Raw genomic sequence first — 18,834 nt, forward strand, 5'->3', positions numbered from 1 at the left:
CAGCATTACACGGTCTGCCTTTTGTTGGAGATAGAGCATCTTCCCCATGTAGTGCAGAATCGAGAACTCAGAATGCACGTGCAAAGTACATAGAGCACCATGAGGAGATGAAAAATTAAATTAATGAAAGGAAAGCAAAGTACAATAGAAAGATCTCAGGCAGGCTTCCTGTCTGGAAGGACATAGAAAATACTGAATAAAATTTGAAAAAAAAATTATTTTAATTGAATCTGAACTGGTTAAAAACTAAGGAAATTCTCAGAATCAGAAACCAAAAGGATACTAGAGCCAGTGTTTGTCTATCTGTGGTGGCCTAGAGCTTGGATTTTAATGGGCCACATGTGCAGAGGAGAACAAGAAACAAACCCTAGACCCAAGTAGGATAAAAGGCTGGAATGGAGAGCCTTCCTCCCCAAAAAGGAACTCTAAATGGTCATACCTTGAGTAAATGGGAAAAAAGCCTACCCTACAGGGAAGATCTTGTCTCAACTTTGGTTCTGGGAGGAGAAGGAACCAGAGAATTCCTAACTACAAGCCACCTTTCTATGGGTTCAGGGTCCAAATCTCATACTACCCATATGGCCTAAAAAACCCAAACAGAAAATTAAGTGTAAAGTAGTCAGGTTGTTAGAAGTCCAGGCACCTGGCAGAAACAGATCCAAATTGTCTCTGAAGGAATATGCTTTGAATCTAAACCTCAAAGAAGTTTCACAGATCAAGTCCCAAGGAATGTAAGTTCACAATAAATACACTTTATATGTTAAAGAACTTTTTAAAAGGTATTAAAAGTATGACAAAGGAATAAGATAGACTGAAGAGTAACCAGATATATTTGAAAAAGAACCACAGAGCTTCTAGAAATGAAAAATATAATCATTGAAAGTAATAACTTAGTATATAGGCTCAACAGCAGGTAAAACAAAGCTGAAGAAAGAATTAGTGAACCGGATGATAGAACTGAAGGAGTTACACAGAATACATCACAGATTTTACAACTTGGATTATAGAAGTTATATATAGAATGTTTAATCAGAGTTCCAGAAGAAGATAATAGAAAGACTATATCCTTTTCCCCTCTAAGTAACATATTGTTAGATCTATGTGTTATAGACATTTTTCTACAGCTTGCTTTTTCATATCCTGTGTGTGAGATTCATCCATGGGGATACATTCATTTTCGCTGCTCTATAGTATTCCATTGTGTGAATATAGCTCAATTTATATATCTGTTCTCTCATTCATGGACATTTGGGTTATTTCCAGTTTGGGGCTTTATGGATGTGTCACTATGATCATGATGCACACGTGTAAGAGTTTATCTCTAGAGTATATACCTAGGAATAGAATTACTAGATTATAGGACAAAACTCACACAGAATGCTGAGTGAAAAAGCAGGTCAGAAAAATACATACAGTATGATTCCTTTTAAATAAAGGACAAAACATGCAAACTTAACATTGTGTTGTTTAAGGATGCATTCATATGGAATTAAAAAAAAAAGAGACGTGGTAAGCATTCTCCTGAATTCTGTGTTTATTTTGAGATGGGGAGTAGGGAGGAAGGGAGATGGAATCAGAGCAGGATACAAAGGAGCTTTCAAAGGTACTGATGTTTCTTAAGCTATTCCTTAAGTTGGGTGGTGGATAACATGGGTCATTGTTCTTATTCTTTAAACCATTCATATCTATTTTATACTGTTGTTTGTATAACACATAATATTTTTAAAAATCATGGACTTTGCCATCAGACCTGAGTTCAAATCCCTGCTCTGCCATTTATCTGTAACTGTGGTCAAGACATTTGATCTCTCTGAGCCTTGGCTTCCCATCTGTAGAACAGGAGTAGTAACTGCCTCACATGATTGCTGTGGAAGCAAGGTTAAATAAGGGGCAGACTGTCTGGTTGGAAGACATCATCCACATTTGAAGATGTTTTTAAAATATGTCCCACACAGCAAATACAGTCGACGCTGTGCAACTGTGGGGTTAGGGTTCGAGCAGCTACAACTGAATGGCTTTGTGGGGTTAGGCAGGGATCGCTTTCTGGAGGGAGGTAAGTTGTGAGTGAGATTAGAGGGGGTGGAGCATGAGGTTCTCGAGTTCATATCGTAGAGTTCCACACAAGGCCTGTGAGGGACGTCCTTCCCTGGCTTGCAGAAGTGTGTTATGTGGTGGGGCCCTCCTCTCCTACCTTCTGCCATCATGTGAGGATTACAGATCTGCCACAGGAGAACAGAGAGGAGGTCGAAGGATCATTTCGGCTTTTGTGGTGCTGTTCACAGGAGCTTCTGCCCAGAGGCCTGGATATCAAACAGGAGGAGCTGGGGGACCTGGTGGACAAAGAGATGGCTGCCACTTCAGCTGCCATTGAAACCGCTACGGCCAGAATAGAGGTATGGAAGTGGTCCTAAAGAAGATCTCCTAAAGTGATGCTCCTGCAGCTTCCCTTTGGCAGCATTGCCCATTGGATGTATCTTAGTTATTCATTAAGGCTACGGAGGCACCTATAAAACAAACCAAAACCTGAACTTATAGCATCTCTGAGGGATAGAATTTGAGAAGGTCCTCACCAAGGGAAGGTGAGCAGTGTCCTCAAGGATCACATACCTTGGGTCAGGCCATTCTGCGTTCAAGTTCCAGATCGACCACTTGCCAGTTGTATGACATCCGATAAGTGACGTAAACCTTGCTAAGATTCAGATTCTATTTCTATATGATGGTGATAGTAATAGTACCCACCTCAGAGGGGTGTACGAGTTAAATGAGAGAATGCACATCTCTCTCAGTCCCAGGCACTCAGTAAACCGATGGTAACATTGTCTCAGGGGAAAGCTGAGTAGGCACCATTGGAAAGGTCACATTTGCTCCTTTGGTGGAAGACTCAGGCCACATGCCTTGGTGTGAGCACCTGCCTCCCGGACCTGGGAGCAGCTGTCCCTATTGGCATGGCGCCACAGCTCTCAGAGTTCTGTACACGTCAGCCTAGTTGCCAGAACGTCAAGATACCCCCTGACTGTAGAGCCGGCCTGCTGGGGCAGCTTCCCACTGAATAGATCAGAGGTCTGGATTCTTTTCATGACTCTTGCAGGGATCTGGATGGGCTCTTCTAGATCTGGGTTTCTCAGCCACCGCAAGATGTTGGACACAAGTGTAGGACGCCAGTGGATTCTCAGTACCCGTCACCTTGAGAAATCTTGCTTCTTTTTAACAGGAGATGCTCAGCAAGTCCCGAGCAGGGGACACAGGAGTCAAATTGGAGGTGAACGAAAGGTCAGTCTGAGCAGCACGGTGGCACCTGGGTGACCAGGATCCGTCTCTCCTGTGGTGGATTACACTAATTAGAATAGAATCAGGCACAGAGATGGGCTGAGTCTGTCATTGTCAGTTCCGGTATTAATGATGATGATATTGCTGTTGCATTCAGGGGAAAAGAAACCCCAAGAATCATCACTAACTATCCTTATGAAGAAGATCCACCGTCAGGTCTCCTCACCCACCTGCCTTTCCTTCAGGGCTTCACCCCCAGAGCTGTCCCTGCCTTCGTTCCCATGCCAGGTTTGCCTGTGTTTAGGAATGAAAAAGAGAACAGCCTTCTTCATTGTTGTTGGTCTCTGTTCTGTGGCCCTAGCTTTTTTTTTTTTTTTGCAGGATTCTTGGTTCCTGTACCAGCCTAATGCAAGCTATTCAGGTCCTGATTGTGGCCTCGAAGGACCTCCAGAGAGAGATAGTGGAGAGTGGCCGGGTGAGCATGGGTGAGGGCCCTTGGGCATCGGTTACAGATACCCAGTTCTGAGAGGCTAGGTCTACTCGACTCGCTCGTGCACAGTCAGTGAAATCTAGGTATGCTGCCATCTCGTCCTCTGTGTCCCTCTAAGGGTGCAACGGCCACTCCTGTGGACATCAGCAGATGCCATGGGAAGAAGTGGGGCACTGCCAGGTCCCCAGAGAGCAGTCAGCCCAAGCCTCCAGCTGTGGGCTCATTAACCCAGGTGGACATCGTTAGAGAACCTGCTGTGGAAACCCAGTGGGCATCGCAAGTCTGGGCCCTCAGAGGAGGAAGGGAGGACTTTTGAAAACTGGGAAAATCTGAAGAGCAAACCTAGTGCTGACTTCACGGGGGACCCTGCCATGTCTCTTTCCAAAAACAGTCAACACGCAATTATTCACAGACAGACTCTGCCTCAGTCTCTTGTTGGCAGCCTTACTTGGCTTCTCACTCGTTTGCTGGCGTTATCATTATCTTTTTTTGTTCTCACGTCCCTGCATGCAGCTGTAGCTCCGGAGACCATGATCCAGGGAAGGTTTATGAGCATGAAACAATCCTATAAAGAACAAAGCCGCATCTGCTTTGATGGTGCTTTTTGTCAGTCTGAGAGGGAATATTTTCTGTCCCCAAAATAGAAAGAAGGCCTGAGCACAGAGTATCTGCAGATTCTCAGAGTATCAGACACTTCCAAAACATAAAAGCATTTTTAGAATGCAAGTAGAAATAATTTTTTTAAATTATTCACTGTGTACTCTCCTCTTTTGGCAAATCACACAGGGCAGCTAGACTCCCCTCAGATCATAAGTTATTCATGTACACATATGAATATATAGATTCTTATATATACAATGTAGAAATATTGTGATATAATAGAAATGCTATAGGGTTTGGAGTCAGAAAAGCCTAGGATTTACTTCCATTTATTTCCTGCATGACCCTCAGAAAAGTATTTTTGCCTGTCTCAATCTTAGATTTCTCATCTGTAAAATGGGAATAATGATGCTTTCCTCTTGGTTACTGTGAAGGCTATATGGGATAATAAATATAAAAGCAGCTAGCACTCAATAAAAGGGAGTTATTATTATTTTTCACTTCCCTAGGGTACAGCATCCCCTAAGGAGTTTTATGCCAAGAATTCTCGATGGACAGAAGGACTCATTTCAGCCTCTAAAGCTGTGGGCTGGGGAGCCACTGTCATGGTGTAAGTGTCTATTGGTCCCAAGACTCCTCACCCCAACCCATATTCCACTAATCCACCCCAGAGAATGACCAAGGGAGAAAAATCTGCCCCCTAGAAATGAACTGCTGATGAGGAGTCAAGAGGATTAAAAGTTGACAAGGCAGCCTGGGCCTCCTGGAGCAGCACAGGGGCAGAGCAGGCGGGCTGTGCTTCCTGTCTTGCCAGGGTGATGGGGGTGGTCTAGAAGTGGGATCATAAAGGGGTGCAGCTATCAGTGACATGATTCATCTGGTCCTTTCCTGACTCTCAGGGATGCAGCCGATCTGGTGGTACAAGGCAGAGGGAAATTCGAGGAGCTAATGGTGTGTTCACATGAAATTGCTGCTAGCACAGCCCAGCTTGTGGCTGCATCCAAGGTAGGCCCCAGGCTGGACTCCTACGATGCTGTAAGGTCTGGTAGGTTAGAGAATACCTGGACCATGGAGTTGGCCCCAAGAACAGATGACTTATCCAGGATCCCGGTAGGTTGGGAGCCAAATTAAAATTCTGCCTCTCAAGGGTCCCATACCACCCTCCTCTAAAAGCCTTCCATCTGTCAGCAAGGAGCCCCTCTACCCGTGCACCACAGGTGCTCCTCTTAGCTCTCCTCACTTTTGTTACAAGTGGCCTTTAGGGTCCCAGCCATGCCGATCTCTGATTGGCCATCACGGCATTTAAGAAGCACTCAAATAAGGAATTTGTCAGCACAGTAAACTGATTACCTGGCTTGGCTCTGAGGTTCCACAACCAATGTCTCCACATTTGAACCATTGCCCCAACTAATCCTAATGCACAGCTTGTCACCAAAATCCCTCCCTGAGTTTTATAGTGCCCCAGGGAGTGATCTTTTATTATCCTTAATTACTGTTGTCCCACATTGGTTTCCACAGCTGGAACACTTCATCAAAATAACTGATACAGCTCAGGTTCGAGGCCACCAAGCAAATAAGGCAGGAATGATTTTTGTGTGTGAGGAAGATCAGCCCTGAGCTAACATCCATTGCCAATCCTCCTCTTTTTGCTGAGGAAGACCGGCCCTGGGCTAACATCCATGCCCACGTTCCTCCACTTTATATGGGACACCGCCACAACAGGGCCTGACAAGTGGTGCGCCGGTCCGCACCCAGGATCCGAACCTGCGAACCCTGGGCCGCCGAAGCGGAGCGCACAAACTTAACCGCTGTGCCACCAGGCCAGCCCCAGGAATGATTTTTTATATTAGAGATGTGCCAGAAGTTGGCCCCATAGGCAGCAATCTTTGAGAAGTTGATTGGTGACCACCACAGGTCACGTCTTTGTCAAGAACTATCAGATCAACTATTTGATTGAGTCGTTGCTGCTCCATATTGTGTCAACCTAAATCTGCTTGTCCTGGCAGGTGAAAGCTGATAAGGACAGCCCGAACCTGGCCCAGCTGCAGCAGGCCTCCCGGGGCGTGAACCAGGCCACCGCCGCAGTTGTGGCCTCAACCATTTCTGGCAAATCACAGATTGAGGAGACAGGTAGCCTTTCGGAAGCAATGCTTTTCTTATCCATCCTATTTAGCTGTTCTTGATGTTCCTCACCAAGATCCCAATTTCCCACAGTTCTGTTTCCAAATTCTCTCTTATTTTTCATCTTTTTACATTCATACTTATTTTCTCGTAAGGTAGGACACCACATAAGCATGTTATTTATGTCACTGTAGTGACAGGCCTCAGGTAGATTTTCCAGTTAGCCATTTCTCTGAATTCAAAGAAATGACCTACAGGCCTGATGGTCCCTGGGGGGGGCGGTCTGATCCTCGTTATTCTGTCACTGTGTCTTCCTTCCTCTCCATCCCTCAGTTGCTTTCACACATGTCTTGGTAAATGGCAAACCAAGCATTTCAGTAGAGTGTTGGCACTGGCCACCTCTCAGGTGGAGAATCCGCCAGGGGTATTACTTGACAAGACTGTATTGCCATCCTTGCAGACAACATGGACTTCTCAAGCATGACGCTGACCCAGATCAAACGCCAAGAGATGGATTCCCAGGTAGGAACTCCATCTCTAAGTCTAGTCAGTGTCTATTGCCCATGACATCGACCCCAAATATTATTCCCCTGGTGAGAAGCCAGTGAGAGAGAGACTTGGGGGGAAATGAACACAGCTGTACCTATTTGCCCAAGAATGGGTGTAAATGATGCTGGAAGAAACAGTGGAGGTGAAGAGAGGTGATTAGTAAAGATCAGACTCTTAACTCTTGCCCACTAGTCTTAGACTGGTGGCCCTCTAAACATTATCAGGGATCTCCTGGCTGACCATAAACTGGTATTTAATAGTCTTACTGTAGAAAATTTTTCTCAAAAACTTCTGATATGAATTATTCGTGTATAACCTCTGTTAATCCATCAAATGCCATTTCTCTCAGTTGTTAGTAAAGTTATGCCATGCAAAACAGGAATCAGTGGGATCCTGAAAAAAACCTAACATCCTTGTTCTAGGGTTACTGGACACGGTCCTGGAGTAAAGTCCAGATTGAGACTGTTAAGCCTATAGATGGGTCACTCAGCATCTTTAGGAAAAGTCATATGGCTAAATTTCTGTGTAAACACTGAGAGGACTGAGCTCGGGCCTGAGTCTCTTCTGTCTACACTCTCTGGCTTAGTGGTCTTATCGAGTCCCTCTTGACTTTAAATACCATCTGTATGCTGATAAATACCAAATTCTTCTCCCCAACCTAGATCTTCTCCTTGAGCTCTGTACTGTCCAACTGCCTACTTGATATCTCCACTTGAAGCCCAATAGGTATCTCAAACTTAGTATGTCTAGAACAGGTCTCTTGGTTTCCCTCTTACCCAGTCTGTCCCTCTTCTGGTTTTCTCCATCTCAGTAAATGGCACCCCCCCCCCACCTGGGTGCCGAGCCCCCAACCTAGGAGTCATCTTAATGTATGCGAGTATGTGTTTCAAAGTAATCCCGTGGTGGGCCGGGGTGGTGGTGGGGGGGAGAATAGGAAAAGAATATTGCTGGGATCAGTCCAGCCATGAGTTGATAGTTGGTGGAACTGGGTGAAAGGTACATGATGGGGTTCACTGTACCAGTCTCTATCCTTCTGTATATGTTTTACATTTTCCATCATAAAAAGTTTAAAAACAAAAAAAGGAACCAACTAACTGGGTCTAGTTGCTTCCACTCCTTCCCCTCTACAGTCGTTCATTCTCTACATGTTTTAAAAACATAAATGACTACATGTCACTTCCCTGCTTAAAATCTTCCAATGGCTTCCCTTTGCACTTAGAGTAATATCCAAACTCCTTATCCAAGCCCGTGGGCCCCAGGTGAAATGATCCCTGCCTGTTTCTCCCACTTCATCTCATGACCCTCTCACACTCTTACACGTCAACCACACAGGACTTCTTTCTGTTTCCGGCACCTCAGGTTCATTCCTATCTTAGAGTCTGCTTCCTCTGCCTGGCACATTCTTCCCTAGTTCTCTGAACAGCTGATCTCTATGGCCATTTGGGTTTCAGCTCAGAGTTACTTCCTGAGAGTAGCCTTTGCTGACCACCCTTACTTAGTCTTTATCACCTCGTCCTCTGTCATTTTCTTTACGATCTGATCTTTTCTCGTTCGTTAGTTTCTCTCTTCCCCCTACAAGGTAAGCAGGGACCTTGTCTGTCTGTGCACCACTATGTCTCCAGCACCTATAACAGAGCTGGGGGTACGTGATGGGTGCTCAGCAAATATTTCTTGAATTAATAACTAAAATTAATGAGGAGTAGGGATAGCCAAGAACCAACCCTTCCTTTAGTGAGATTGTCTGTGCCTTTTCCTGTACAATAATAACTGTAAGTTGCACCAGCCCTTCAGAAAAGCCAGATCCATCATATTTGGTTCCTGTCTGGACTTCCAGGGAACTAGGATTGGAGGAGAAGGGTTACAAGTAGATTGGAACACACCATACAGATAGGCTGAACATTATAGTTGTTTTTAGATAGTGATTTATTGGAGGAACATCAGATAAGCCCTACTGCCATTTAGGCATTTGGACGGTCAAGCATCATTCATTTCCTGTAGAGGGTCCGAGTGAGAAAGCGTAGGAGCCACGGGGATAGACGATGAATGAGAGGATGAAGAAATCAGAGCAGAGCCAGGTTGAAATTGAGAACTGGGTAAGCTATGGAAATAGAGTGAGCAATGTGGAAGAAGAGAGCGGAACACGGAGGAAAGGTATTATCAAGATAAGGCAGTTCTCAGATCGCTGCTCAAAAGAAAATTCCACTTTCCCCACAGGTTAGGGTGCTGGAGCTAGAAAATGAACTGCAGAAGGAGCGCCAAAAACTGGGAGAGCTTCGAAAAAAGCACTATGAGCTTGCTGGTGTTGCTGAGGGCTGGGAAGAAGGTAGGCCTCTCGGAGGATCAGCACCGGCCCGCAGTGAGGGGAGGACGCTGTGTGACGAGAGCCTTCTCCTCAAACATAACAGCATGAGGACCCATCCTTCTCTCTACTCACAGGGCATGTTGTCTCTTCAGTTATAAGTAGCCTTTAAGCCCAAAACTGGCATAAATTGTGGTGAATTGAAAGCTTTTGTTGTTACCTTTTAAGACCTTAGTGTTGACCAGTGGGCTAGTCACTCATTCACCACCATTTCCTTCCAGGCCCAGTTAGCCTGGTTTACTCCCCAGGAGTTTAGTGTCTGGCCAGCATAGAGTTGAATAGTGAATGCATGCTGGTCAGTGAAGCTCCAGCAGACAGGGGCACGTGAATTACAAGGTTCTGACTGTCTAGACCCAGCAATGGGCAGCAATACCCAAAAGATAGAAGAGGTCAGGAGCTAGGAGGAATGGAGTGCAGGGGGGTGATATTCAGCCCAGCAGCCCAGAGACTCTTCATTGCCTGGAGGGAGTCTGTGAGTGCTGCTTTTCCACATGTCCAACTTGGCTAACTTGATCACAACCCAGATGGCTGATTCTCGTTGGACTTGGTTGACTTTGGGAACCAACCACAGATGTATCCAAGTCATTCCTGGACACTGAACTCAGGGAATAGAGGGTTATGATTATAATGTATTTTAGAGCCCAACATGATGGCAGTTTTTATTGGTTAAATGAATATGTGCATGCATGAAGTGCTATGAAACATAAATTATTACTATCTTTTAGGAACAGAAGCATCTCCACCTACACTGCAAGAAGTGGTAACCGAAAAAGATTAGAGCCACACCGACGCCCCACACATCAGAGTGTAAATCCTCGTTGCCCATCTCTGTGTTTGTTATTCCCCCAGCCACCAGCTAAACCCTGGGGGTCCCAGTGGCAGCCACACCATTCTCATTGTCCAGTGCCGAGGACCTGCATGGCCTTGCAAAGACTCCCTCCACAGTGACACCTTTTGTGTTAGAACCCATGATCTGTGCTCTCTCACCACCTCCCTAGTGTCCAGGCTGGCCCAGGTCCAGAGAGGAGGGGGAGCAGGGCCACCCCACAGAGAGGACCTTCCTCCCAGTCCTGTTTTACCCCCAACAATCAGTGTCTGCGTCAGACTGGCTTATTGTTCTTGTGGAGAGCCCAGAGAGGGAAGATCTTATGCATTTTCTTTTCTATTTTCTTCTCAGTCTTTTCAGTTTCATCATTTGCACAAACTTGTGAGCGTCAGAGGGCTGGTGGATTCCAAACCAGGACACTACCCTGAATCTGTGCGCAGAGTCAGAAGAACAGGAGTGTTCTGGCTAAGAATGTCAAGGCAGTTCTCCCCTACTTTTGGCAATTCCATGGATTCCCACTGCTTCTTATGGTGGTTGGTTGAGGTTTTTTGGTTTTCTTTTTTCAAGTGTCATTCATCTAGCCAACTTCCCAAAGGGACCAGCCCTGGAGCTCTGAGCTCTCAGGGGCCCCTGACCACAGCAGTTAACAGCGATGGTGCTGCTCAGGCTTCACTTGGTGCTCCACGTCAGCCTCCACGCTGTGTCCTGCTGAGCGAGTGTGGGTCAGCCAAGGCCACTCCCCAGGGTCGGGTGGAGCTGCTGAGCCACAGCTTTCCTCCAAAGGCAGAAGCAGAGCGAGTGCCTTTCCTTCCTAAAGCTGGAGCTTAGCTGAAAGCGTCTGCCCACCTTCACAAGTGAGAGAAAGGAGGGTGCACACAGCCCAGGTCTTCAGGAGACACCTTTCATGGGAACTCCTCGTGACCAGGCTGAAAAACCATATCACACGCTCGAATGGAGCTGGTGAGAGTAGCCACACTTCTTCCCCCATGGAATGAATTTTCCATGCCACCTCCCTTCAGACCCAGGCAGGGCCCTAAGAGGGAGCGTGTGCAGGGTTTCCAATTCCTTTCTCCAAATGCATGCCTTGGCATCCTCTTGAATCTGAAGAAGACCGTTCCATGTTCTACCTAATTGACAGACCCAGAAGATCAGTCAAACTTGCTCCCAGCAGGGAAGAACCCTGTGCTTGGTTTGGTACCTTTAATATTTATTACTAACCTCCGTTAAGCAGCAGCAGCAGCCTACAAAAAGATGCTTGGAGCAATCAGGATTTTAGGGGTGACTACGGCAAGGCTTGCATTGCTGCCCCAGTACATCAGTCTTCAAGAAGCAGAAACAAGGCCAAGATGCTGTCCCGATCTGTTACCGTCTTGGATCCCAAAGCGGGCACATTCTTCAGAGCATCCGAGTCAGGGAAAACAAGAAAGGGGGCCCAGCCTCATGTCCCGGGCCCTCGCCGCCCTGCAAACAGGATGAGGACAGGGTGCGTTAACAGCCTTCTGGAGCCGGGCAGCCTGACAGCACTTCTCCACCTCCAGATGGACCCTGACATTTAAGTGACCTTCCAATCTTGGACAAGCAGTGTCTTCCTTCCTTATTTGTAGCAACTCATAGGTAGTAGCCAATAAGCACTTCCCAGGACCTGTCCCAAAGGAGCATTGCGAGGTGCTGCTGTGTGACAGGTTGTGAGGCTCCTGTCGGATCACTGTGAATCAAGCCCACCTCCTTCCTAAAGCCACCCTGACTCCTCTGCATTTTCTATGTAGGACACTCAAAAAACCATCTCCCGCTAGCTCAGATTCCTCAGACTACAAGACTCAGATGAGCGCTCTCCATACGAGCTAAGAGGTGGCAGTGGAAGCTGAGTGCTCCGTGTCTAATGCTGCTCTGTGTCAGTGTTTTCCCCCCGAGGCTCAGAAGGAGTGGCCTAGGACGTCCCTGGCCCGGTTGTGCCCGTTAAGCCAATCAGTGTCTTCTCACTGTGGCTCAGCATTTCCAGAGGTAGCTAGTCCTCACTTCCAGAATCTCAGCCACTCAAACAATTGTGCTCCAGATCAACAGCAGGGAAAAAGATCTAGTATATTGGGCCACATTAGGATTCTCTGAATAACAGTCCCTCTAAAGAGAAGCCACAGTAATTTGTACAACCTTCATGGGCCTAGCCTGAGTAATAAAACAGTTTGGAAAGTATTTAACCAGGAGCACAGGCTCATTCAGTCTCACAGGAGGAAATACTTGTCCGATGTAGTATCATTACTTTCATCATTGCTCACATTGGAAACTAGTCCATTCTCCAGCCAAAATCAAATTGTCCTGCCTTGGCTTTTCTAGAAATGAGTATGTTATACTTGGTGTGAAGTTCCTTGATTAGAACGGGAATCACACCCTAAGGCTAAAAATAACCTAACAGGCTTTTAAGTTAGTCCCTGAGCAGCATTAGTGACTGAAGTCTCATGAGTCAGTGTAAAATAGATCATAGCGAGGCAGGACAACAACAAAGCAGTGGCTTAGGATGGATGAGAGGCTGAAATAAAGCTACATCCATTATTTAATTTTGTAATACAGTGCTCTAATACCTCTAGAGTAAGGATATGTGTGTACATAATAAGGAAAAAAATAGAAGGAAAAAACCTACCTTGGTGGGGTTATTTTATATCTGCACAAGGAGTTTAAATTAGACTATAATTTGGATTGTTTCCTGATTCTGCTGCCCACAGCAGGATCCCTAGGATCCCACCTAAATATGAGTCCCTAACCCAGTAGCTGGAGGAACCAACATTGTCCAGAGCATCCTTTCCTGGAGTTGTTTGAGCTGCCAAGTCAGACACCAGGGTTTACACCAGGTACCACGGGGGTCACAAATGCATGTCGTTCAGTCAGGTTGGTTTGCTTCGGCCTCTCACTGAGGAGGAGCTGGTTCTGAGCTTGCCCCTGGGAAATGCTCACTTCTTGGCCAGCTCCTCAGTCTAGAGAGGTCTACCGGCGCCGCTTACCCTGGTCTTTGATAATTGGTAAATTTCTTGCTACCATCTGCCACCTTTCCAAGTCTCTAGAAATCCTTCCTACCAACGAAAGCCTTCAGTGCCAGCATTGGCCTTCCAACCAGACTGGCTTTGCCCTCTCTCCACCATCCTCAGTCCTCCAGAGACTGCACTGCCTGTAGCATAGAAAACTACCACCACGGGCCTGCCAGCCACTGGCACAGCAAACCAGGCCAGCTGTGTGCTGCTTACGTCTTTCGTCTCCCAGGTCCAGACCAAATACAGGATCAGAACCCACAGTGGTGGCATAGCCTCTCACCCCAGGAGCCAAAGCAACGTGAAACAGATGCCGTTGGGTCCGATTCTGAGAGTAGATCATTTCCAGACATGTCTTTCAGGTGACCCTCAACTACCTCAGGTTTGAAGGCCCTAAATTAAGCTGATTACCACTCATAGGGACAAACCGAGGGGTTCGGATAAATCTTGGTGACGATACAATTGTCTCAAACTTATAACAAACTCTTTCACATGAGGTTTGCAGGGATGGGATTGGGTTCGTTCTTCTCTTCCATTTTTAACCTTTTCCCCAGTTTTCCGTTAAAAATAGTTCCTATAATGAATTTCATTTTTCACTGAGTGCCTACCTTCCCAGGGCAGGTAGCCACTGGCTTTTGTTTCCTTCCAACAATACTTTTATTATGATAATAAGACCTTTCTTTGTATAATACATTGCATTTGTGTTTTCAATTTTTCAAATAAATATTTCAACCTGGCAATAGAGAGTAGTGGTGAAAACTGACCCATCAAAGTGGTTTTGAGGTCTGGGGTTCCAGTGAAAAGCCTACCTTTATATCCTGGGGTTCCTTGAATCCACTTAAGCTCTGCACCTCTGGGTGCAGAATATATCTTAAAAACTGAACATTTTCTGAAGCATACAACTGCTATCACATTTTCTTTGCTGCTTTAGAGAAATTCTAGTTTGTACTCCTTGAACATCTTCCATCCTCTGTACAATCTCCTGTCCTTGGGAATGATAAAACAGAAAGTGCCAAAGGGATCAATACTGTAATTTATCTAGAAGCAGGGCTCTGCATAAAATCTGGGGTCTCAGGCTATGGATACTCCTCCACCCTTAAGATGCAAAAATAACCTGCCACCTTAAAATTGGTTGGGGCAAATTCTGCTCAGGAATGGAAGATGCCAATCATAAGAGGATTCAGAGCAAGCCAGTCAGCTCACAGGATTTGCAGAGGAAGCTGACAGAAAGGGGCCAGTTGCAAGGCGACCTTTCCCCAACAGGACTGTCTGCAACCTAATGCTGCCAGTGTGTTAAGCCACGGGAACCCACAAGGGAGGGAGAGAGAGAGGGAGGGCCTGGGCTTGGTAAGCAGCAGAATTGCCCAAATGACTCATCACATAAGAAGAGAAAGGCAAGTAATCAGAAGCTAGAGTGTATAACTAAAGAGATCAGAGAACCAAGAAAACGAGAAGGAAAATAGTGTGGCAACTGCCCAGTGGGAAGATGATCTGGACCAATACAGAAGACGGGAACACTTGCATACGGCTGGGTTCTGCCTCCTGCAGCAGAATGCAGAGGGAGGCTGCTCCATTTGAAGTGCCACTGGTAGAATGGACAATTCTTGGTCACAGCTCTCTTCCACCTCAGGGGCCCCACTTCAAAGTGCATTCTGGGGCCTGGGTCTGGCGTGAGCCAGCAGTACCACCCAGGCAGAACCTTTCTCCCAGGTGCACTCCAGCCCTCGCCACTCCCCCCACCCGCACATGGCCTTGACCAGATGCCCTAGAGGCTTGGTACTGACACCTGAGGGATCATCCCAGGGTCCTGTGGCCAAGCCCCAGTTCTAGGAAAGTAGCCTGGCTAGCTGGTCACTCTGGCCAGCAGAGTATTTCTTATGAGGAATCGTGAGATCAGGCTACCAGAGTGATGCTAAGATGCCATAAAAAAGAAGGGAGGGGGAGCTACAGTTTATGCAGGTGGGCCAAATTTATCACCCAGGGATGGCCCTGGCAAAGTCAAAAGGAACAAAGGGCTGGAATGGGCAAGTGGGAGGATAGCCTGGATGAAATCACAGCCAAGGGCATACAGCTGAAGCATACTACGTACAGTTGTGATTTAAAGCCAGAGTTAATCTTGCTCACCATGGTTGTCCTCAGTCTCTGACACCTTACTCAACATATGGTAGACCTCTAAACATTTTGGAGTGAATGAATGAATTCTCTTTTTACACCGCATTCTTAGTTATCCACACATTTTATCATCCATTCATTGTGCAGGCGCTGAAATTTTCAAAGATGAAGGCTTGCTGTTCCCTGTCCCCAAAAGTTGCATTCATGTATTCATTACTTGTTAGCAAGTGTCTCTCAAGCACTGGGAACACAGTCGAGAGCAAATAGAGACATGGTCCCACCCTTCTGGAGCTTACAGGCTATTGAGGGAAACAGGATAATCAGTAATCACAAAAACAAGTGTATGCCTACTGCTGGAGGAAGAGCCATAAAGGGGCGCTGGAGGGCTCTGAGAGCACACGGGGGGCTGCAGAAAAGCCTCCTTGATCAAGTGATAGCTGGACTAAGAGACAGAGCCTCTGGAGGAGGTGTTGATGAGGCAGCAGGGAGGGAAAGCTCACTCCCAGTAGAAAGAGCTGCATGTGCAAAGGCCTAGCGATGGGCCCCTAAAGGGACTGGAAGGCCAGGGTGGCTGGAGCCCAGGCAGAGAGTGCTACAAGATGAGTCTGGATCAAGGCAGGAGCACATCACGCAGACCATGGGAAGTAGTTGATGGGCTTTAGGCAAAGGGGTCAAGACCATATTTGCATTTTGAAAAGACCATTCCAGTTGCAGTGGAGAGAACAGGTCAGAGTGGAGCAAGAGTCGATGGAGAAATCCAGTAAGAAAGCTGTTGTCGTCCAGGCAAAGGATGGTCAAAGATGAGGCGAGCGTAGTGGCAGTAGAGATGGGGGGGTAATGACAGGCCGGAAAGACGTAAGAGGGTTTAGATAGAGGGGTTCAGGAGAGGGAGCTCCCAGGTTTCTGGCTTATGGAACGCTCGAGAGAAGAAACACTGGAAGAGGGCTAGGCATAGACACTATGTTCTCAGTTGAGCTGCCTCTGAGCATCCAGGTGAGGATGTTAAGTGGGCCCCTAGAGCTCAGAGAAGTCCGAGGTGATGGGAATTTGATGGTAACTGAAATCATAGCTGAAATGTCCAAGGAAAGAGTATGAGAAAAGAAGAGCATCCCGAATGGAGCCCTGAGGCATTTCAGCATTTAAAACAGCCAGGTACAGGAGCTAAACTTGCCACAGACCTTAGAAAGAGCAGCTTGAGAGGCAGGAAGAAAATCAGGCGAATGTGGCATTTGAAAACCAAGGGAAGCCAGTGTTTCAAGGAGTGAAAGACAAGATTGTGCCAAGTACTGCCGTTCTGAATGCCTGTTACAAGCAAATGCTGTAGGAGCTGTTGAGATTGTTGCCACATGGAAAGATCGGGAAAGGCTGCATTTGTAACTGATCCCTAAAGGATAGATCTGATTTCAACAGGTAGAAATTAGGGAAGAGGATAGACCAGGTGGGGGGAAATGCTACAAAAATATAAATATGAGGCAGCAACGTTAGGGAAAGGTCTGTACTCAGGTTTGGTTAAAGCATAGAACACGTGAGCAAATGGCAGATAAAGCTGAAAAGGTAAGTTGTGGCCAAGCTAAAGAAAAATTTGAGGGGCCCGCCCAGTGGCTCAAGCGGTTAAGTGCACGCGCTCCGCTGCGGCAGCCCGGGGTTCGCCGGTTCGGATTCCGGGCGTGCACCGACGCACTGCTTTGCAAGCCATGCTGTGGTGGCGTCCCATATAAAGTGGAGGAAGATGGGCACGTATGTTAGCCCAGGGCCAGTCTTCCTTAGCAAAAAAAGAGGAGGATTGGCAGATGTTAGCACAGGGCTGATCTCCTCACACACACAAAAAAGAAAAATTTGACTCCCAGACTAAGAAGTTTTCATTTCGTTCCATAGAGAGTAGCAAGCCATTGACAGGTCTTAGGGAGGAGGACAGGCCACCTCTCATCCTCACCTCCTGTGTCCACTAGTCAGACTGGCCAACTGAAAACACTTTGTGCAGGATGGCACATTTCTGTCACCCCACGAGATATTCCACACCCCACTTTTACTTTGCCTGTCACCTCTCACATTTCAGTAAATCTGCTTCAGGCCATCGTACGGGGCCCACGGGCTCCATAACCCTTCTTCCTCATTCCATGTGCACTGTGCTTTCCCTCTGAGGCTAACTATAACTATAGCACAGCAGCACTGCTTCTAGAGAAAGTGTAAGTTTCTAAGTTAAATACCAAAGTCCTTGGCAGCATCCTAGACTGTACTTCAAAATCTCCTCTGAAATCTCCATGTCTCCTCTAATTAAATACATTTTTTCCTATGGGACCAACATTCAAAATAAATTTTGAAAACTAAATGTTATTCAATTCCTATATTGTTTAAAATGACTAATATTGCAACAAGTATGTCCTCTCAAATCATGTCAACTCGGCAAACATTGCTGAGTTCTTATTGTACACAAGAGACTGTAGGAGAGAGGAAAATCAGCAAGAGATGGTCCCTTCTCAGGCCGGCCCGGTGGCATAGTGGTTAAGTTCATGCCTCTGCTTCGGCAGCCTGGGGTTCTCAGGTTTAGATCCCGGGCATGGATCTACACACCACTCATTAAGCCATGCTGTGGCGGTGTCCCACATAGAAAATAGAGAAAGATTGGCAGAGATGTTAGCTCAGGGATAATCTTCCTCAAGCAAAAAGAGGAGGATTGGCAACAGATGTTAGCTGAGGGCCAATCTTCCTCACCAAAAAAAGAGAGAAAGAGATGGTCCCTTCTTTAAGGACCTTCCAAACTTGGAACAAAGACAGACATACACATTAGAAATTGAATTATATACATGAAAGAGATGAAACACCATTTCAAGAAATCCAGAAGTATTCAAAGGAAAGAGAGAAATGAGGTAATAAATTCAGTATGTAATGATATCAAGGAAAGTGTTTTTAAAGAGAAGATTTATGCATGTTTAAGGTGTCAATGCAAATAATCAATAACCAAGCTATAGATAAGAAAGACAGAGTGATACTGAGCTGAGGACTAGCCTGGAAGTGCTCTCTTCCCCAGGGAAGAGAGCTCTGGAGCAGCACAGTTTACAGCATGGTTATATACCATTTCAGAACAAAGACCACATAATCAAGCATGACAGAAATACAATTTTTTTCCCCAAAGTCACAAGGAGATGTTTTGCTGCAGTTGAGCACATACACAGCAGGTCAACTTGACCTTGGTTCTCTAGGAAGAAAAGGTTATCTTCAAAGAAGTACTGGTACTGGCTCCAGAAAGGGAGACATTCATCCCTATCTGTAAAGACTGCATTCTTTGCTTTGGGAAAATGTTTGAAGCAGATGTACAATGCGTGTTTGGTGGGCCGTTAAGTCAGGCTGCTCTGGGAAAAACAAGTTTCAGGCTGAATCAGATTTAAACCAGAATGGCTTCCCTATATACATCAACATGTGAAAACTTCTTTTTATTCTTATAGTTTTCATCAAAGGCTAAAAAGAAGTCAGAGGAGGTCAAGATTGAAGTATG

General features: G+C 46.2%; 1 protein-coding gene across 4 annotated transcripts in view; it reads left to right on the forward strand.

Annotated features, from left to right (window-relative positions):
* The window catches only part of HIP1 (huntingtin interacting protein 1), a 142,272-nt gene extending 128,303 nt beyond the window's left edge, over nt 1–13,969 (forward strand). For 3 of the 4 annotated variants that reach the window (XM_014796544.2, XM_087417720.1, XM_087417722.1), the window contains 10 exons: nt 2,283–2,393; nt 3,212–3,270; nt 3,649–3,742; nt 4,867–4,967; nt 5,257–5,362; nt 6,364–6,487; nt 6,939–7,000; nt 9,242–9,350; nt 10,112–10,193; nt 10,564–13,969. In XM_014796544.2, coding sequence (XP_014652030.1) covers nt 2,283–2,393; nt 3,212–3,270; nt 3,649–3,742; nt 4,867–4,967; nt 5,257–5,362; nt 6,364–6,487; nt 6,939–7,000; nt 9,242–9,350; nt 10,112–10,164 — 819 coding nt within the window. In that variant the 3' untranslated portion in view covers nt 10,165–10,193; nt 10,564–13,969. Of the gene's footprint in view, nt 1–2,282; nt 2,394–3,211; nt 3,271–3,648; nt 3,743–4,866; nt 4,968–5,256; nt 5,363–6,363; nt 6,488–6,938; nt 7,001–9,241; nt 9,352–10,111; nt 10,194–10,563 lie in introns of those variants that run through there. The other variant, XM_087417721.1, reaches the window with a different exon arrangement.
* The last annotated feature ends 4,865 nt before the right edge of the window (nt 13,970–18,834 follow it).

The sequence above is a fragment of the Ceratotherium simum genome, chromosome 26, assembly GCF_057802395.1.
Source record: "Ceratotherium simum simum isolate JZ-2026a chromosome 26, ASM5780239v1, whole genome shotgun sequence".
NCBI lineage: Eukaryota > Metazoa > Chordata > Mammalia > Perissodactyla > Rhinocerotidae > Ceratotherium > Ceratotherium simum.